General features: G+C 60.7%; 4 protein-coding genes across 4 annotated transcripts; 1 reads left to right on the top strand and 3 right to left on the bottom strand.

Annotated features, from left to right (window-relative positions):
• Nucleotides 1–573: 573 nt before the first annotated feature.
• Nucleotides 574–891, bottom strand: JDV02_010063 (uncharacterized protein; the record flags this gene model as incomplete). The annotated part of the gene is made up of 1 exon (XM_047991776.1): nucleotides 574–891. One exon carries the CDS (start codon nucleotides 889–891, stop codon nucleotides 574–576), a length of 318 nt encoding a protein of 105 aa, XP_047847789.1.
• A 1,048-nt stretch (nucleotides 892–1,939) lies between these two features.
• Nucleotides 1,940–3,655, bottom strand: WHI3 (cell cycle RNA binding protein whi3; the record flags this gene model as incomplete). Its single annotated transcript, XM_047991775.1, has 1 exon — nucleotides 1,940–3,655. One exon carries the CDS (start codon nucleotides 3,653–3,655, stop codon nucleotides 1,940–1,942), a length of 1,716 nt encoding a protein of 571 aa, XP_047847788.1.
• A 9,023-nt stretch (nucleotides 3,656–12,678) lies between these two features.
• Nucleotides 12,679–15,344, top strand: JDV02_010061 (uncharacterized protein). The gene is made up of 2 exons (XM_047991774.1): nucleotides 12,679–12,772; nucleotides 12,872–15,344. Exon 2 carries the CDS (start codon nucleotides 13,803–13,805, stop codon nucleotides 15,144–15,146), a length of 1,344 nt encoding a protein of 447 aa, XP_047847787.1. The 5' UTR covers nucleotides 12,679–12,772; nucleotides 12,872–13,802; the 3' UTR covers nucleotides 15,147–15,344.
• A 901-nt stretch (nucleotides 15,345–16,245) lies between these two features.
• RSR1 (Ras- protein rsr1) lies at nucleotides 16,246–17,418 on the bottom strand (the record flags this gene model as incomplete). The annotated part of the gene is made up of 8 exons (XM_047991773.1): nucleotides 16,246–16,427; nucleotides 16,506–16,763; nucleotides 16,858–16,886; nucleotides 16,958–16,980; nucleotides 17,059–17,138; nucleotides 17,197–17,223; nucleotides 17,288–17,319; nucleotides 17,390–17,418. The coding sequence occupies 8 exons, from the start codon at nucleotides 17,416–17,418 to the stop codon at nucleotides 16,246–16,248; spliced, it is 660 nt and encodes a 219-aa protein (XP_047847786.1).
• Nucleotides 17,419–20,370: the final 2,952 nt, after the last annotated feature.

The following is a 20,370-nucleotide window of genomic DNA, read 5'->3' as shown; positions in this document are numbered from 1 at the left end:
CACCTACTACGTACGTACGTACGTACTTTCTTTTACGTGTGTGCGTGGGTGCGTGTGTGCTCATCGGCATCCCACCATTGATGCACGCGCGCACCACGCACAGCCCCCATCCCCTATCCCCTCCAGTCCCTCGTAAATACGACGTCGCCATGGTGTTCTTGGTTTGGGTCTCCCTTGACACCGCCGTAGACCTTGCAAAAAGACTTTGTGTCGGCGTTGTGCGGCGGCAGGGATTCAAAGACAAAAAAAATGCAAAAGAGGTCGACCCTAATGCAGAGTCGTCGAGGTTGGTCGGACTATCTCAGAGCAAGGCACCAGGCACAAGACTACGACCTTCTGAATAGGCACACGCTACGAAGACTCCGCGAGAGGTCCTTTGTGAGAGTGGCTGCGCCTCTCTCGCTCTCGCCAATCGATGTCTGGTAGCAAATGAACGGCTCGTCACTGGGACGAGAAACAGAGATGCACGCGGACGAGGAAGTTCTATAACGACCACCGACACTACAATAGAAGCTATACGACATTCGAGCCGTGCAGTGCGCACCTAGGAAATGAACAAACAGGCTAATGCCCCTAAACATAAGCAAAGTTCGCCTTTCCATCGTCCCAATGATGCCGCTGAACCAATCCAAAGAAATCGATGGAATACCAAGGAGACAACTCCAACCGCCAAAACGTGCAGATACAAAAGGGGGGAATCAATAAGGGGGTCATTACAAGCAAGAAGAGAAGGTTCCATCCAAGATAACAGCGCTTGCTGACCACCCAGGTCGCTGCCACCAACACCCTGATGCCAATGATGCGGCCAAGCATCCTCGGCCCCAGGCATGCCAGGCGGCGCCCGCGGGCGACTGAGCCAAACGATGCTCTTGACCATGCCATGTTCGCCATACCGATACCCCAACGACCAGAAATGCAGATTCAAAACGGCCAAGTAGATCGCTCATGCGTGATCTTGCCCACCCGATGCCGAGAACCGACAAATGCTGACACCTAGCCTCCTATGCCACGAATGCAGGAGAAGACGTGCCCGGGTCTTTGCCTCGTTCCATAACCCTCCCTTGTCGGGTGTAATGCGATGCCTTACCCAATGCTCATCCCAAACTCTTGCCGTTGCATGCTCCATTCCATTCCCGTTGATATCTCAAGCCCACCGTCTCTTAAAACACCAGCCGAATGGTATCTTTTCCGAGCTTAATCGCCCTTTTTTTTGTACCTTTGTTTTTTCAGTCCCTTGACTTTTCTTGCAATGATGAAACCAGTCGGCGTTCTTTTGGATCCCTCCACGAGCGCCGTCGTAGCGAATCCGGAATGTCCAAGGCTTTGGGTATTCATTGCGCACGATGAAGCAAATCAACGAAAGCCGAGCCTCCTACGCCAGCCTGCGAAAATGAGGTGCCGTAAATCGATGGCTGTATCGCGTAATGCTCTTATCCAAAGCCGCCAAAACTCCATTGCAATGTATCCGCTGTTGTGTGTCGCTGTCCTCAAGCCCACAGCGATATACTATCCGGCACGGATGCTCCGGTACGTCCCTCGCTTGTAGTCGGTCCCGGTGGCAGAGCCTAGTAGCTCCGAATTGCAGACCCCATGATGAGCAAGGACGCCACCGGGTAAGGGCTGCGCCAACTCTTGTCGGACCTGCAAAAAATCCCAGGGCGCTCGGCGAGACTTGGCCTCCGAGACACCCAAGGCGGAAAACCCAATCACTCCACTTCGTAGTAAAACAAATCCGTCTCAGCCAAAAATGAAAATGAAAATGAAAAAGACATGTCGAATATCACGGACAGGCGGCGACCCGGCCACATCCAGCTGTAAGCGCCACGGTTTGACAAAGGGTCAGCAGGACGAGGGTCAGCCTTGGGGGGGCATCCTTAGTACACGACCCAAGACACCACCGGCCTGTGCGACCTGCAGCTGATGCGCGCGCGCGCGCCGCCTATCTACCCATCATATGTCGAGGAAGATAACTCGAGTTGGACTGGCCGGGGCCGCTGGGTCCGGTCGCCACCCCGTTGCTGTAGATTGGAGTGTTCCAGGGATGATTGGGTGTAGCTTGGAAACTGGCAGGCATGTGATGCTGATGACTTCCACCTGTGTTCATGGACGCTGCCACATTGAAATTTCCGCGGCCGCCCGAACCGAGGCCGGGCGGGGCAGAGAGACCCGGAGGCGGACCGTGCGCCGTCGTAAACCCGTTGTTGTTGGCGTTGACCATTCCGTTCATGCCGTTCATGGAGTTGGACGAGCTTTGGCCAGGGGCCTGCCCCGATCGAACGCCCAGGGGGTTCTTGGAAAAGCTTAGGCGGATGCCTCCCTTGACGCTGTTATGCAGCGGATGGCCATATAGTTCGTGAAGCGCCTTTGTCGCAAACGAAATGTCCTCGAATTCAACAAAGCACATCGGGCCATTCTGCTTCGTGCGGAAACAGAGTCTCTTGTAGCCCCGCTGCTTGGAAAACATAGCCTTCAGCTCTTCTTCCGAAGTATCGATGGGCAGGTTTCCGACGTAAAGCGTGTTGCAGGGCGGGTTCTGATCGGCCGGATTGACTGGTGGGAAGTTGTGCCTTGGCTGATAGCTGTGGCCGCCGGTCGGGTATCCAAGCCCGGGACCCGGGCCGCCGTTGATTGGCGATATCGGGCTCATATACTGGGGAAGCGATGACGGGCCTGGCGCATTACTGCCGCCGCCAGTATTGAGCGACAAGTTTGCCATGCGGCCGATGGGAATCTGTGGCGCGGTTGCCCTCCTCTGGGAGTTGGAACCGCTCTCTGCGTAGGCCACAGGGTCCTTGAGCAAGTCACTGGTCTCATCATCGTCGCCAAAGTCGTTGTTGATGAGAGACTTTCCCGAGATGCGAGTGCGATCAGACAAGTGGTTCCCAATGGGGGACTGGGCCGAGAAGATGCTCTGGTAGTTGGCACCGGGATCTGCGTTCAGGAAGTCGTGCTGCGTCGGAAACGCGCCACCGGCAGTCGGCGACAGCTTGTCAACAGGTGGGAACATGCCGTTGAAACGCGAGGGCTGCCGCGAGCCCGGGCCGGAGGACGCCGTGGAGGACGTCGAGGTCGAAGACGGAGCCTCAGTGACATGGCGGCGGGCAGCAATAGGGCTCGACGACAAGATTTCCACAATCATTTCGGCATCCTTGGAGATGTTTGATCGACCGTCCAACATGTTCTTGGCTTCCATGGCGCCGGCCATGCTTCGAAAGCGGAGTAGGGCAGATCGGAACCCTTCGTCTTCGGACTTCTCCACGGGTAGCAGCTCGACGTCGGCGAGCTCCTTTGACCATACCACCATGAGGCGCAGTGACTCTTCCGACGTATTGAGCGGCAGACGGCGAATGAGGACGCGGACCATGGGCGAGGGCGACTTCGAGAAGGGGGCGCCGATGGGCTTGAGCGGCTCGCGCTCGAACAGGTAGGCGGCCGACATGTTGAGCGGGTAGGGCGACTGCGCCGGCGGAGTCGGCCGGAAGGCCTGAGACGCGGGCATGAAGCCAGTGGCGGCCATGCCTCCCTTGTCGGTGTTGGTGTTGGTGGGGAGAAACGGGCTTGCGCGGTTGGAATGCAGCTGTGTCGTAGACGCGACAGCGGCAGTAGTACCGGGCGGCAGTGGGTGGGACGAAGGTACACTCTGCTCAGTATTCATGTCCCAGGGAGCGGGTGCATGTGCGGATTCGGACGCGAATTGTGTCGATTTCGTTGCGACAAGAGACCCCGACGAGTTGAAAATGCGACGATTATGCGACGTGAAATCAACGCTATCGCGGGTCGTCCGCCGCACGTCGCGACAGGAGGCGACGGGACCGGCGACGCGACAACAGCGACCGGGGGGGACGGGATGCGACGGCAGCGACGCTGGCGTGCGGAATAGGCGCGGCGTGAGAGGCAAGTCCTGCGGCGCACTCGGTCAGATGCGATGCGATGCGATGCGGTCTGCGCGCGGCGTGCGATGTGGCGTCGGCGGCGGACTAGCCTAAGGGCAGACGGCAGACGAGCGATTACGTGCAGGCCGCCGGAGGTTGACGGTCGAGATCCGCGCGATTCCTATTGCTGGCGGTCAGGGTAAGCGGCGCGCACGGCGAGCGTCGACGGAGGCGAGGCGAGGCGAGGCGTGGTGAGGAGATGCGCGGGTGGCGGTCGATGTCGCAGCCAGAGAGAGGTGGTGGTGGTGGCGGCGGTTGCAGCAGCGGCAGTAGTGGCAGTGGGCGTGGTGGTCGCGTCGGTGGTAACAGGAGCTGCGGACGAGGGTGCTGAATGATGGACGGGCGCCTAATGCGCAACGTTGGTCACTGCGCGGGTGTCGCTGACGAGATGAGAGGCGCGACCAAATGCGCGAGATTGCTTGCAGCCTGGATCGGAGGCAAGAGGCGCGGTGCGGTGTCGCGACGCAAGTTGAGGAAGGGAGAGCCGGGGTCGAGAGAGGATGTATAATCGGTCGCGACGACGAGGAAAGCAAAAAGCACCGGGGGGGCAACAATACTGGTTAAAGTATGTACCCGCGTGGCGCGTTGAGTTGAGACGAGACCGGGGGGACCGGGGCAGACGGAGGAGCGGCGAGGTTTTGGAAGGGGGGGCGCAGGAGAGTTGGTGTGGTGTTTGAGGAAGAGACGTGCTGTGCTGCTGCTGTCGCGCGCGCGCGCAGAGGACAGGACAGGCGGGCGGGCGGGCAGGCAGGCAGGCAGGCAGGCGGGCAGGCAGCCCAGGCAGGTAGAGAGAGGGACACGGACACCACAGACAACAGCCACCACCCTCTCAGAGTCAGAGAGAGCGAGCGAGAGGTGAGAGGAGTCAGGCTAATACCCGGCCAGGCAGTCAGCAATCGGGATGGGGATGGGGATGGGGATGGGGGACGGCAGCCGGGTCCGGGTCGCCTTGTTCGAGGCTTGCACCAGATGGGACTGGGGCTGGAATCGGGCTGGGCCTGGTGATTGGTGAGTGGACGGATGGCAGCACTGGGAGGGTGAGGGTGGTGGAGGAGGACGAGGATGGCATGGATGTGTGGATGGTGGAGGGTGGATGCGTGGATGTGTGGATGGTGGATGGATGGATGGTGGATGAACGGGGCGGACCCGGGGGGAGGGGACGAGGTGATTGATGAGAGACAAGAAGAGAGAGAGAGGCAGCGAGACAGTACTACTAGAGGTAGCAGTTGCAGCAGAAGCAGAAGCAGAAGCAGCAGCACTGGTGGTAGCGGCCCCAGCCCTTTGAGACCCGGGGGGGGGGCGGCCCAGCACCCCAGCAAGCCAGCCTCTGCAGCAGAGACACCCAGAGCCTGGCCTGGCACCTGGCGAGCAAGCCTGGCACTGGTCCCGAAAGCCATCGAGGGAGGGGCCCCACCACGCCCAAGGTGAGTGAGATGGGGGAGGGGAAGGGGAAAAGAGGAAGGGGGGTTCTGGATTGGGAGACTGACCAGTGATGGGTGGGCGAGTGGATGGACGAGCCGTGTGCGTGTCGCAGGGTGTGGTTGAGTTCGTGGTGGTGAGTGGGTGAAAGAGTGAGTGTGTGTGTGTGTGCGCAGAGTGCCTTGCTGGGCCCCTGCGCAGTCTGTTGTCGCAGGCACTTGCTTCACTCGAGCCGGTTCGTCAAAGGGGGGGAGGAAGGAACCACCGCGACGAGTCGGTCGATAAGTACTTCTTCTGTAGCACAGGCGCCTGTTGGTGTGCAAAAGTACCTCGACTAGACTTACACCAGCCGAGAAGCTCTCCTTGCTTGCCTTGCGGAGGCACTGTAACACACTGCACCTAATAAGGTCTTGACTGATGGTTGATGGATGCTGGCCCGGTCCGAGGGCGGACTGAGTCAAGCGTTGTTGTTTTGCCGTCACGCGCTGTGGCGTCGGGAGGTCTTGGTTTCTTGTAAGGCAAGGTAGATGAGGAGGTATGGTGGTAGTACCTACTTATGTGCGTGTTATTGCTCGAATGCGACGACGACGACGACGCGAGATGGTAATATTGAGGCGGTGATGGGAGCCAGCAGCCGAGTGACAGAAGACGACGAGAGGCGATGGACTCTTTCTTGGCCGCACGATCGATGCTCCCGTACTCGCAGACGTGCAAAACACAAGCGGCGGCTCGTCTGGTGATGCAAGAGGGGGAAATGTGAAAATGCCCATGTGCCAGCCATGGACAAGTTTAACACGAGGGATCCAAGTGCACGCAAGACGTCGACGACAACTACTACTACTGTAGACGACGACAACGACCACGACAACCGCGAGCGTCGCGTCTTGGGGGCCCATCCGAGGAGACAACAAGATGGGGGGGGGAGGGGGGGCCGACAGAGCTGGAACGGGGTGTAGCGGTAGCAAGTGGCATGGGGCCCGCTTCTTCGGCTGCAGGCTGGCTGCACTTCGATGCTCTGCCCTGCCCTCCCCTCCCAACCCCCAACAGCAGCCAGACAACCAGCAAGAAGGGAAGGGGAGGGGGGGTGCCATGCACGCTAAAGCTTGCCAAGCCAAGGTAGGTAGGGGAGCCCGCCCGCCCGCCCTGCCCTGCGAGTGCCCTGCCCTGCCCTGTCCTGCCCTGCCCTGGGACTGAAGCTCGCCGGCGGCGGCGCGGGTGGTGGTGTGTGTCCCGGGGGTGGCATGGCATGGCATGGGTACAGCACTGGCAGTGGCTCCTCTTGGGTGGCAGCTCTCCCAGGTTCCGCTCCGCCGCGCCGCCCTGCCCAATCGGAGCGCGAGCGCATCGGAGGGGCACCCGCCTGAACGCCTCGAGCCAAAAGTCAAAACTGCTCGCGACACGAGGGCAGCGCAGCAGACGGACGACGTGGCGTGGATGGAATAGCACAAAGATGGATGGATGGATGAATGGACGAGAGGGATTGGAGCGACGCGCAGTGGGCCAAGGTTTGGCGCAAAATGCTAAATATCCCAAGTGTCCCTTGTGTGGTCGTCGTCGTTCGACTCTCGGGCTGCGTTAGTACTTTTCGAGCAATAAGCGCTGTACCTGCGCATGTTTACTACCATGCTCATGTACCTGCTGCGCGCGCTTGCCAATCCTAAAATGCATTCGTGCGCGCCCAAAAGTTGACTCGAGCCTAGCATGCCTACATTGCAGTGGTCATGGTTCGACACCAAAGCGGCAAGTGAGGTACGAACTGGCAAGGCACGCCAGCCAACTCGGCACCTTCCCATGCAATCCGTACCAAATAAGATGATAGGCCAGTAGATGAGCCAAGTGGGCAGAGCGCCTGGCGTCTCTGCCGAGCCTCGTCCCGCGTCGCCGGTCCGTGGTCAGCGAGCGAGCGCGGGCCTCGGTCGTCACGCGCGTCCGCTGACAGACAACAGGCGTCTGTCGTCCCGCCCGCCTTTCCCATCTTTCCTGCCCGTGGGCTTCCCCCCTCCATTTGCTTCCCATTGGAGCCCTGCCCCTGTTGCTCGTTTCCGGCCCCCGATTCGGCAGCGGGCCACTCAGAGCCCAGAGGGCCGACGGACGCCGTGTTTCGAGCGACGTGGGCGTCAGAGCGTCGCTCCGTTGCTGCAGCCACCAGACATACGACATGCGTGTGTCCCAGGTCCTCTCTCAAGGGACGGCGGCGGCGGTAGACGACAACTATTCCGGACCTGCACTTTGTTCTGTCAGGGACGGCATTCGGGGGTACGTTAGTAGTGAAGCTCGCCGTGCAGGCCATGCTAGGCCAGGCCAGCCGGACCAGGGCAGAGCGAGTGGGCGCCCCGATTTAGACGCGGACCCTCCCCGGGGGAAGGAAGGGGGGCCATGAGGAGGAGGAAGAGGAGAAGGAGGGACCGCGCGCCACGCGGTGGTCCTATCGTCGTGCGTCCCTGGTGATGATGCTAGTGTTTCCTCCACCCATGTCATGCCCCGTTTGATGACCTGATAAAGTGTGTGGAGAGTGATCGATCCAAGGGACCCAGTCGGGCGGGTGGAGCGAGACGGCGACGGCGACGGCGGCGACGACGACGACGACGACGACGAGGTGGTCGCCCCACCGCTGGCGAGAGTGCGCGCACACGGCGCGTGTTGTAAGTCTTGTTCGTGTCATACGAGAGACGACCTCGTTGTGCGAAGTGGGCTCGTCGCACTTTGTGTACCACATCCTGTTCCTCCTGTTCCTCCTCTCCCTCCTCTTGCTGCTAGTACTGCTGCTGCTGCTCCTCTTCCTCTTCTTCTTTCTAGTGTCTCGCACCGCGGGAAGCAAGCGAACGCAGACGGCGCGCGCTCGCGGCGGCAAGCCGTGATCCATGACAACTGCTTACGCCCGGCGCGCCGGTCGTGCCCTAGGCATGTGGCTTGCTCGAAATGGCATTCAGAAGCAGCGCCAAAAGGCTGGCGGACAAAACCGGGCCCAGCATCGTGACACGTGCATCGCCGTGCATCGTCGTCGCGGTGCGGTCTGGCGCAGTCGACCTGCTTGTGGCGGTGGACTGGCGCTGCAGCTGCACATCTAGGCGTGGCAGATGCTGGCAGTGGGCTTACATGCATGCATATGTACATATGCGTCGTCGTCGTCGTCGTCGTCGTCGTCGACAGAGGACCGATCGTGGCTTGCTCATCCGCAGGAAAATGGTCTGCCCCCTCTTGACACCAGCATCAATCAGGTCGTGCCTCGACCCTGTCTCGTCTCGGTCCGTCCAGGCGCACCGTTTTGAACCGCAGCAGCTGCGACAGGAGCCACGTCTCCCCCTTTTTCATCCATCCCTCGCTCGTCTCCTGACCCTGGACAGAAAGTCTGGCGCCGTGTCGCCGGCACCTGCCCGCAGGCCGCATGGTGAGGGGACGTCGCAGGGACTCTGCAGGACCGGTGAAGCCCGCCGTGCCGCGAGGGAGGGGGGCAGGCATCCTATCAAGCCGTGGGCAGGCGGGCGGCGAGGACCCTGCCGTGCAGAGACTCACGCTTGCGCTTCTGAGCCTCGGGTTCTTGACTTGGGCGAGCTTGAGCATGGCATCATGTATGTTGTTTTCCTGCGCCCATGACGGGTCTGCCAGGGACGATGGCTGGTGCAGGTGCGAATGCAAAGTACGTACACAACGAGGTATGCACTTGGGCTGCCACTGGTAGAATGACGAGTGTCCGCAAAGCTGCAGCCCGCCATGACGAATGCCACGATAGACTCGCACCACGCCAATATGGTGACTACACGAAGTAGCGGCCCGATAGTGTAGCTCAGCTCGTACGTGCTTGAAGCTCTCGTACACGGCGTCGAATCTGGCCAGACCGCACAAACACGTGGCCATACTGCTCAGAAGCCGTCTGCTGCGCATTAGCTACGAGAGGCTTTCAGCGTCGCCCATGCTGTGGAGAGCGCACATTGAGGCATTCGTCGGAGGGGAAGAGTATGGAATTGAAGGAACCTTCCTCGTAACGGTAGTAATTACTGAGCGTATAGGAGTATATGTGCAGATGGGTCGAATTTCATACCTGCCCGTGCATGGGCAGCCCACTGACGCTCCAGCCCAGGGCTCTCCAGAGCTCCTTAGGTCCCCTTGCGGGAGCGCCCTCGCGGCCGCAATGCACGGGGCGCACGGGAGCCGGCAGTGGGTGGAACCTTCCATACCGGGCACTGACGGGAGTAAGTGGAGGGTCTTGGGGGGGGGGGCCGACTGAGGGCTTGACCGTACAGCGGCATGCCCTGGGGTAGCCCCCACGGCCGCCGATGTGCCACTTGCCGTCCATTTCACGGCACGCCGCTCCAGGGCTCTGGCTCCCTACCCGGCAGTCCACGGGCAGTGAACGGGTGGCGTTGCACCGAGGGGTCCTGGTGCACCAAGAATTAGAACCCCTACCGGGGCACGCAGGCCCTTCAGGTTTTGACAACCTTTGGGGGACTGGCAACCTACAGCACTCCATGTGGCCCCGTCCCAGCTGGCAGCTACATACCTCCACTGTAGCTGGGGGCTTTCTTGGACTCTCACCTTATTAGAGCTGCCTCCATGGACAGCACCGCTTCCCTCAGTTTGTGGCAGGGCTGACACCGCCCGCCTGGCTGCCGCAGCAGCACACGAGGGTGGGCGAAATCAAGCGTCCATTGTTTCATCTTTCCCTCTTGCCTTTGTTCACGCGGTTCGTTCAGAAGCCCTGTTGGATCTCGCGAGAGGAAGCACTTGCACATATACTATACTGTATGGTGGTTAGTTCATAAACTCGGTGCAGTAATACTACACGATGTGCGCCACTGCTGTGGAGCTCAATACCTAGGTCCTCAGCCTGGACTCCTCTCAATCCTGAGAATGATGGAGGCGATCCCGTCGCTGAGTGGTTCCAGCTCTCCCAGTCAGTGCTTCCACGGCGACCCCCGCCACGGGGCCGCTGCCGCTTCCGCGGGGAGCGTCCCCAGCCAGCCTACTCGCACATCCGCAACAGCAGGCCTGGCCGGGGGTAGCTCCTGCCCTGCTTGGCTTGACACTATTTCCCGATCACGGCCTCCCTCGTCGATGGATGCACCAACAGCCGCCATCACCACCGCCACCATCGGTCATCGACCTTCCTCCGATCAGAACTCTTGGAGCTTGCCCCGTCTCTTCCACCCACAACGTGCTCCGCAATGGCGCCCGCCATCATCACGGCTGCAGGACCCAAACCTCGATATGCTGATGGACCGCATTCCAGATCCGCTGTCCTTCACCACATGCCCGTGCTGCGCAGCCGTTCCGCATCACGACACCTCTGGACCCCACCGCTCAGCCGTTTGATGTTGGTGCTGTGCACCCCCAGATTATACCAAGTGTATCAAGCGGTTCCCATTGCGCTTTGCGGGCCGGCTGGACTTTGATGCTCGACAAAGAGCTGATCCGTGGCGTGGGATGGCCACGCCGCGCGGCTGAAGCCCTCGTACGTAAATTTCCCGGTTCCGGACCGAGCAGAAGCTACCGCCGCCGACATTATCTGCTGACCCGAATGTGCGGCTGGGATCTTTCTTTGATGACAGACGGGGGAGAACCGGTGGGCAGCGACCTCGACCGACCGACAGACCTACGACAGACGACATGTGGCAGCCGCCTCACTGGCACCCTGCGCGAGGCGCACGCCCCCCTCCCCATCGAGATGCCGCCAGGCTCTTGGGGGCTGCGGCCGGAAACGGCTCCGGTGGCTGACGGCACATTGCTCCATCGGTCGGCTAACCCGACCACATGCTTTGACGCCCGTCAAAAGTTCACCGAAGGTGTCCCGCAAGAGTCGTCGCACCTTTGTGCGACAGCCGGCTCGCTGCCTGTGATGGGGGGGGGGGGGGGGCTTGGCCGCTTGGGTCCGCTACATCCCATCCATCGAGCTGCCTGTCACAGCACCGGAGCTCAAGAAGGACCACCAGCGCGGCATGATTGCGTGTAATCCTATTCGCCCCAACGGCAGCCAGATATGGGGCGGGCAAGCTCCGACTCTTGCTTTTTGGCGGTGGCCGTCGTGGCTTTTTGGGTCAGATACCTGGGGGACTGTTCCGCGAGATTCGACACCCAAATACCTGCTGTGCCAGGCACCCAAGCTTTGCCCGTGACCCCGGCTGGGGGCTGGGGCCAGCGGCCAAGAGGCGCAGCTCGCGACTTGAGTCCGTTTTGCGGCTCCGCGGGCCTCTGGACGCATGGATCGAGCGGCGCGGAGCTCTTCAACTCCTTGTCCATGGTCGTGCCATTGGCTGGCGCCGCATGTGCACTGCTGTGAACTCATCCTCACCCTGGCTCTGTCACACTCCTCCACAACGCCTGGCGAGCTCTGGCTGGTCCGCTGCAGTATTGGACTCAACTCGTGGACGATAAGCCGCAACCATTGCCAGGGATGTCCCCGCGGTCGCCCGCCCTGAATGTCCGTCTGCACCGCGCAGTAGCAGCAGCAGCAGCAGCAGCAGCAGCAGCAACCGCAACCGCAACCGCAACCGCAACCGCCGCCGCCGCCCGAAGCAGCATGTATATCATGTGCGCAAAGCCAGGCTATGAGTCGCCATGAAGACCTCCGCCGCTGAATCTCGACTGATACCCCGGTCGTCGACGTGACAGTCGCCGCCCCCGCCCTCGGATCCAAACGGCTGCCGTGGCCAGCCATGTTCTCGTGTTTGTCGCTGCAAGGCACAGTCGCCCACGGCACCCACCTCGAGCCTGGTGAGTGGTGCCCTCTTCCGTCACCCGCCCCTCGGCTCCGTCAGTCGGGTCGCATCTTGGTGCCATCACCTCTCCGGATGGCGGGCTGGCCCTCTATGCCAAGCCACTCGTTGATGCTCATCAACGGCAGTTCAAGCTCGTTGCCCCTCTGATAGCCCACCAAACATGATGGAGCCCCAACAAGTGCTGTTGGTGATGGCGAGGTCTGGCCCACCACCAGTACCACTGCGACAACGCCATCCGCTGCATGCACCTCGAGATCACCCCCCTGGTTCGCCAGCCAGCCGACCAACGAGCCAACGCTAGCGAAAGCTTGGCCCTGTCAGTTCGCCGTGGCATTTTGAGGCGTCTCACGAGTCTTTGTCGGAGCAACCGTGTGCACCCGCGCGGCAGGGTCCGGGCAGGTGTTTGCGGAGGACGGGTGCAGTTGACACGGCTACAGAACGCCCCTCGTCCAGGATGCTGCATGGCCCTCTGGCGTAGGTAGCAGCTCGGGTCTCGTCCACGCCGCGGTGGCCATTGTGGCAAGTCGTGCCGTGCACGAAGTAGTTGGACCCCGCGTTCAGAATTCTGCTGACGGGGTTGTCTCGAAGATGCCCCCCCCCGGCCCCCCCGGGCATGTGCCACTCCATCGACCAGTCCCTGTCAAAGAGCCTCGTGGCACGAGCTATCAGGATGTGAAGGCATCAACTTACTCGTGTTGCTTGTTCTACGTAAGCATGATAGCTCGCCCTAGGCCTGCCGTATCTTTCGCCTGGGCGATGACAATGTTAGTGCTAAAATCACACCTGTACTCCGTACTACGTAACTAGGTTACTATGTAATATGGAGCTACTTGGCTCTCGTCAGCTTGCCACGCACGGCTGGACAGCTGAAGTGGAGGCTTGCTAGATGGAGCTCCAAATTGCTCAGCCACGAGCTCCAGCGTTTCGGTCATTTAGACATCTCATGTCACCGCGCGAAGCATCTCATGGACAAACCTTCAACGCAATAAGTATACCACACCATCCCGCTGACCTGTATGTATGTAAATACAATGGGCAGTGCAGCTTGGTACCGACTGTTCCGAATAAGACTCCCAGGTTCCGCTTTCCGCACGGGTTTCAGCCCAGAAAATGAAGAAAGGAAAAAAATATTGGGCCAGAGGCTGTGAAACCTCAACGCGCGCACCGTGGGCCTGGATAACGGATCCGTGTGGCTTGCACGCTATTTATTACGTTACTAACTATGCGGCTCGACCAGCAACCTACCTACGTACTAGGCCCAGGCCACACACTGCCGAAAGGGCTGACTGCAAGAGGAGAGAGAGAGCGAGAGAGAGAGCGAGGCACGACAACAGGTCGTGATTGATTCCACAGCCCTGTCGCGACAGGGCAATGCATGCGAATTTTCCTAGAATGATGCTGCCCAGCTGAGTTGCACGCACGCACGGACCGAACGGATTGCACATGCTCAGCGGGCTTTCAACGTCCGCGTCATCGTCGTCGTCGTCGTCGTCATCGTCGTGACGGCTTCTTCTTCTTCTTCTTGTCACCACCTGCTCTTATCTTGCTAGGAGTTTCCCGCACTAAAACGCTTGTCCCCTTGACGCGAGCGGCACGGCTCGACGACACTAACGAGGCGAGGCGAGGGCGAGGCACAAGATCGTCGTGGTGGTAGTGGTGGAGAAAATACCACGTACTTTGTGAACAGCCAGCAGCGGCAAGCAACAGCATACCAGCAAGCGTCAAGCAGAAAGCAGCCATGGCAGCAGCAGCAGCCCACGACCTCAAGCCCGTGATTCGGCAGTCGGCCCCCATCGACATGTCCAAGGGCTACGACCCGTCGACCCTACGTGGCAAGGTCGTGCTCATCACGGGCGGCGCCAACGGCCTCGGCGCCAGCATGGTCCGGGCCTGGGCCACGCACGGCGCGCACGTCTTTATCGGCGACGTCGACGACGCCGCGGGCGAGCGCCTCGTCGCGGGTCTGCGCGCCGCGCACCCGGCGCAGACGTTCCACTACCAGCGCTGCGACGTGACGGACTGGGACGAGCAGGTCGCGCTCTTTGAGACGGCGGCGAGGCTGAGCCCCCGTCGGGGCGGCGGCGGAGGAAGAAGAGGAGCAACAGCAGCGACGGCAGCGGCGGAAGGAGGAGCAGGAACAGCAGCAGCAGGAACAGAAGGACAACAAGGGGAGATTGACATCGTGGTCCCCAACGCGGGCATCATCAACGCCAGCGAGAGCTACCGGTTCGAGAACCCCCGCCCGGACCCCTCCACGGGCCGGATCTCCAAGCCCGACACGCGCACCCTCGAGGTCAACATCGTGGGCGTCACGTACACGACCCACCTGGCCCTGCACTACCTCTCGCTCGGCAGCAGCAGCCGCAGCGGTCGCGGTCCCGTTCGCGGCGGGGACAAGTGCCTCCTGCTCATCGGGTCCGTCGCCTCCATCAGCCCCTTTGCCGGACAGACGCACTACACCATGTCCAAGCACGCCGTCGCGGGACTCTTTCGCACGCTGCGCGCCACGGCGTTTCTGCGCGTCAGCGGCAGCGGCAACAACGGCTCCAGCGGTAGTGGCGGTGGCAGCGGCGACGGAGAAGGAGGAGAAGGAGGGGGAGTAGAAGAAGAAGAAGCCGCGCAGCTGCGCGTCAACATGCTCGCGCCGTACTACGTCGCCGGAAGCCGCATGCTCCCCACCTTCGCCGAGGCCGCGCTCCTCAGCGGCGGCGCCGGCGGCGCCTCCATCCCAGACGTGGTCGACGCTGCCACCCGGCTCGTCGCCGACCACGGCATCGCCGGCCGCGCGCTGCTCGTGGGGCCGCGCCTGCGCGACGGCCTGCCGGGCGAGGTGCCCGTGCAGGAGTGGGAGGGGGTAAGCAGCAGCAGCGACGTCGACGCGGAGCACCAGCAGCACCAACAGCACCAGCAGCAAGGCAAGGGCAAGGGCGGGGGACGGGCCGCGTGGGAGTGCTACGCTGGCGACTACGACGAGGTCGAGACGTTTACGTACCGCTATGTGAGGGCGCTGGCGGCGGCGGCGAGGGTGAGGAGCTCGCTGGCGTGGATAGCCGACTTGTGGAACATGCTCGTCAGGAAATAGGGCTGGACTGGACTGGACTGGACTGACCGAGCAGACTGAAACGAGACGTACGTTACTACCTTGAAAAGCTTGCTTTGCTACGGCTGCGCATCATCGGACCTTCAGTATCAGTATCGGGTGTGCACACACTGCATGTATGAAAAGATCTAAAAGGAGACTGCCCAAGACCCTGCGCAAACGGGCGAGTGTTCAATATATATATATATATCACTCATCGGTGGCAGCCACGTCCACAGGGAAAAATCGCATCTCCGGTTCCTTCATGCCTTGTCGATCGATCGGGTCCAGGGTCCTCCCGGACTCTCTGTTGCGCTCTTGTGCTCTATACCTTCACCGTCTACTACTTGCAAAATATCCCCCACGCGTCGATCCGCGGCCCGGAAAAGCACGAACCACGACGCAAACAAACCTCCTCCTCCCCTTTCGTTGCGAGCCTGCCACAGCCGGAAACGCAATGATGGCCACCGCGCAGCTGGCCACGCCTCAGAAACCGGCGAACGGGGGGAAACGACAGAGGGGGGAAGAGAAGAAAAAAATACCAGCGATGGGCCGAGACGGGCGGTAAAAAGTAGGCAAGCGTCCTGTCCCGAGGAAACTCAGACCGCCCATCGCAACGCCGTCGTACTCCTCGCAAGAAACGAAAGAACGAAAAAAAGGAACACTTTTTGTATCCAACCAGGCGACCAGCCGACTCTTTTTTTTGTCCTTCCCGCCTTTCTCCGTGAGCCTGGTGGGTGAGCCCCCTCCCAAGTACGGGTCAAACTCTACAATTGTTTTACTTTTCTTTGAAAATCCTGGATGAAAATAGCCGCCGCGCGGGCGTTCTCTGAACCCTCGCGACCCAAGCCCGCGTCTTGTCCAGAAACAAAAGCATCTTGATGGGAGAGACGTTTACCAAACCGCGAGGTCCAGGTCTTGCGCTAAAACACGTCGCGTCTTTCTCGGTGTCGTAGATGCAGGTGGGAAAACGTGTCGAATGTCGTCATATCTCGTAAACATGTAACAGGTGCTCGGTGCCCGTCGAGCCCAACCGCTCTAGTATGTACCGTCGTCGATCCACGCAAAAGATGTATGTAGGTGTGTGTGTGCGCCCTTAAACTCACAAAATGACGCATTTTTGGTGGTGGTGGTCGCGGATTCGCATGCGCCGCCGCTTCTTGCCCGATCCGCGAAAGGCATCAAACTTGAAGCCCCCGTCATCAGCCTCGGGCCCGATGTTGTAGTCGTCGTCCTTGCGAAGCATTTGGCGACACAGGTCAATGAAAACCTCATCCACATTGGCTGCATGGCCAGTCAGCATCATGGATGTGCGTGTTGCGACCCCAAGTCAGGTGGCCTCTACACCACGCGCACACTCACTTCGTGTCCTCGCGCTGGACTCGTAGTAGGGTGCTCCCCACTTCTGAGATATGGAGAAGCCTTTGGCCCTAGGGACGACCCGCCCCTCTTCGAGGTCCGCTTTGTTGCCGACGATGACCATGGGGACGTTTTCGTCATCCTTGATGCGAATGATTTCCTCCCGTAGGCCGGCAAGTTCCGTCAGAGATGAGGGGGACGTGATGCTGAAGACGAGGAGGAAGCCTTGGCCGGTCTTCATGTAAAGGTCTCTCATGGCCACTAGCTAAGATTAGCGACCGAATGGCAATATCGGTGACCAGTCGCTTGGCCATGTGCGCGGAGCCAAGACCTGCTTTCAATCTCGGTGACATACCAAATTGCTCCGTACCCGCCGTGTCGAGGCTGCAATTCTCAAGTCAACATCCGTTTTGAGGCAGGCAATACGGCAGCCGTAAAAAAAGGAGGCGACTCACATCTCCAGCACGACCTGGCGCCCCTGAACGAGCGAGTCAGTTGATCATCGTGCCCAGGCCAGTGGCGCGCGTTGGGGGGTCGGCAGCGGGCCACCACTCACATCGACTTGGACCTGGGTGCGGTACGAATCCTCAATGGTGGGATCATAGCTTTCAATCCACTCGTTGTGGACGAATTGGGCTGTTGCGAAATGAGTCTCTGCCGCGCGCCTCACACTCAGGGGCTTGATGAGGCTCACCTGTGAGACAGCTCTTGCCAACGCCGCCTGTAGTCGATGCCAGTCAGGTGGGTACGCACGTGATGAGACGTTTGTAGAGAGATAGACGAACCTGCTCCGAGGACCACGACATGGAGCTCGCGGCTGGACGCGAGGCCGTCAGCAGGCTGGGGCGGGGACGCGGAGACGCAATTGACCGGGGGGGACTGCTCACCTCGCTGATACGTGGTATCGCGGCGCCATGGCTCGTCGCGATGCGCGCGGCGTGCGATTGTGGTGGTGGTGGCGGCGGTTGCGGTGGTGGTGTAGCAGTGGTGGTAGTGGTGGTGGTGGTGGTGATAATAATGATGTGCGCTGGCGTAATCGACCGTTTCTGTCTCGGGGTTGGCAGATTTTTGCCCGGCGCCGGAGCGTTGGCAGGGTTGGTGTGCTCGCGTGGGTGTAGTAGGTGTTAGTAGTGCACTGGCAGCCCAGGTATGCAAGTCTGGCGTGTCTGGTGTGTTGTGTTGTGTGTAGGTAGCCCGGTGCGTGCCCGTAGGTGAGGTGTGTGCGGGTGCCGCACTGGCGTCGGGTCGGGGGTGATGGAGGTGCCCAGCGGTGCGCTGTTGGGGCGGGTGCAGGGCAGTGGAGGTCGGGGCAGTGGCGGTTGTATTTAACAGCCCCCCTCGCGCGCCGGCGGTGGCAGCAACAGCGGCGGGCGGTGCCCTAGTGGTGTGCGGTGCGTTGCTGCCGGTGGAGGCCCCCTCCCCCCGGTCAGGTCAGGTCAGGTCAGGTCGGGCGAGGTGGTTGCCCGGGCTAGCTGGCTCCAGTGATACCTTATTAGCTAGTGGCGGTTGCGCCGCTCGGGTGCCGCTGCGGGTTGGCCCAACGGGCGAGTGAGCGCCGTCTGTCCGTCCGTCCGTTGTCGAGGGATGGATTGCTTGCCGCCGTCAAGTATACTGTACCTTGGCAGGCAGCAGCTTGCTTGGCCAGTCCGAGACGACCGCCGCTTGGTCCTCCTCCCCCTCTTCACTCACGGTCGCTCGGGCGGTGGTCGCTGCAGGTGCCGAGACTGCAGCCGACGAGTGCAGACAAACGGCCGTCGTCTTTCTGTCGCCGAAGAGACACCCCCGGAAGGCGGTGAGGGCGGGCGGGCGGTCGGGCGATGGGCACGGAGGTTTTCGCAGACGACGGGGGGGCCCACGAACGGAGAGAAAGCGCCTGAGATAGGGAGAATGGCGGCGGCCTTGCTTTGAAGATAGCCGGCCCGGTGCCAGGGGAAGAAGGCGACTAGGCTGGACAGAGGTTGGAGCTGCAGGTCTAGGTCGACTTTCGGGGACCGGGGGTGGGGAGGGAAGAGCTCGGTTGGTTTATGGCGAAGGAGGGGGGGGACGTCCCTTCTTGTCCCTTTTTTTCTTCTTCCCTTCCTCGAGGGCCGTGGTATGTCTTAGCTTCGCCGACGTCGACAATGGACAGCGCAATGACCGAGAGCCTCGTCGTCTGGTCGGGCAACCCTGGTTGCTGGTCGTTGGGCCCTAGCCTCGGTGTTTCGGGACCCTGCGGGTTGTGAGATCCGGGAGGATCAGGATGAGATGAGGATGACGTGACGTGTAAAGGTTTCTGTCGCCGAGCCGACACAAATGCGCATGCTGCGGGACGCCTCCTCGTCGACGTGGGATGCGGATGTTGGAAGGCAGGGGCGGAGGCTGCTTTGGTATTGTACTTTGTACAAATGGGAAAGAGTTTTCTATTTTATTTCGAGGAAGCGGTGCACGTCCTTGGCCGTCGTACGTCGGAGTGGACGAGGAGACGGAAGAGGCCCAACGCGTTTTCGTCGGGAATAGAAGGGGCCTGGGGCGTGCTCGCTTCTTGGCTCTGCAGCACACGAGGCCGGGAGGGGGAGACAGTGCAGGCGGCGGCGGCAAGATATGTATGTCGTGCCTCTCTCTCTCTCTCTTCACCTCCGTGAGGAAGTGAGAAAAAAGAGAGTGCTGGCTGAGGCAACAACCAAGCAGTGTGAGGTGAGTGAGACGCAAGCGAGGCAACGAGCCAAGCAAGTAGCAGCAAAAGCAAAAGCAAAGCAAGCGAGCCGGACGGGCGGGCGGGCGCACTGTTGTGTTGACAGCTAAGGGCGGAAAAGAAGAAAAGATTTGAAGAAGCAGCAGCAGCAGCAGCAGCAGAGAGAAATACGTAAAGAAGAAAGGATGTAGACGAACAGGGGCAGCAGACAGATGGACAGACAGACAGACGATTCAATGTCCCTGAGTCCCTGACTGACTGACTCCCTGATCCCTGGCCGAGATGGTGGTGGTGGTGGGGGGCGAGGGAGAGGGGGGATGGAAGCCGGGGAGCAGCAGCAGCCTGTCTATCTGGGGGAAGGGGGGGGGAGGGTCCCTGCGGACGGAATTGGACGAGCACAGCCAAGACTCGGGAGCCAAGAGTTCAAAGTCACAGTCGAGGGGCCACGAACGAGGGCCCAACTGCACACATCTGTGGCTCAACTTGCGGAGCGTAGCAATAACCAGGGACTGCGATTAACACGCAAGGATACCAAGAGGAGCTCGTGGAAGCCACCCGTCCAGTGACGGATGACGCGCCGTTTCAAACGTCTAGAACACTCACTACAAGCACAAACCACGGTCCAAAAAGAACTTGCAAAAATTAATCAGAAATAATGTGATAGAAATAATGTAAAAGAACCGTTCGTTCGGCGTTCGGCCGAGCCACAGCGAGCGAGGAACCGGGGGGGCGTCGCCATGCACTTGCCTGTCCTGTCGGTCCATGCATTCCATCCATCATCATCCATCCCCCTTCCCGTCCGCCTGGCTTGGCCTGGCCTGGCCTGGCCTGGTCTGGTCTGGTCTGGTCTGGTTTGGCCTGATCGTCGTCCCGTCGGCTCTCCCGCTCGCGACCGAGAACCAAGTTTGGTGCCTGAAAGGAAGGATTGGATTTCTTCCGCCAGGGACCGGGGAGGGGGTCCGCATCCGCGCTGCCGGGATTTAGTCTGTGAGCGGGCGGCGGCGGCGGCGGCGCCCCATTGCAGGACCGGGGGGGGAGGGGCGTGGAGGAGGAGAATGGAGGAGGAGGAGGAGCAGCAGCAGCAGCAACAGCAGGAGGCGGGTGCAATGAGTGGGCAAGACAGGCTGTGAACTTGTGCCTGCAGGGGTTCCCGCCGCCGCTGGGTGAAGCAGAGGGCCTGACCTGACGGGGCGGGCG

The sequence above is a fragment of the Purpureocillium takamizusanense genome, chromosome 11 (assembly GCF_022605165.1).
Source record: "Purpureocillium takamizusanense chromosome 11, complete sequence".
Taxonomy (NCBI): Eukaryota; Fungi; Ascomycota; class Sordariomycetes; order Hypocreales; family Ophiocordycipitaceae; genus Purpureocillium; species Purpureocillium takamizusanense.
This window is presented reverse-complemented; position numbering and strand designations above follow the sequence as displayed.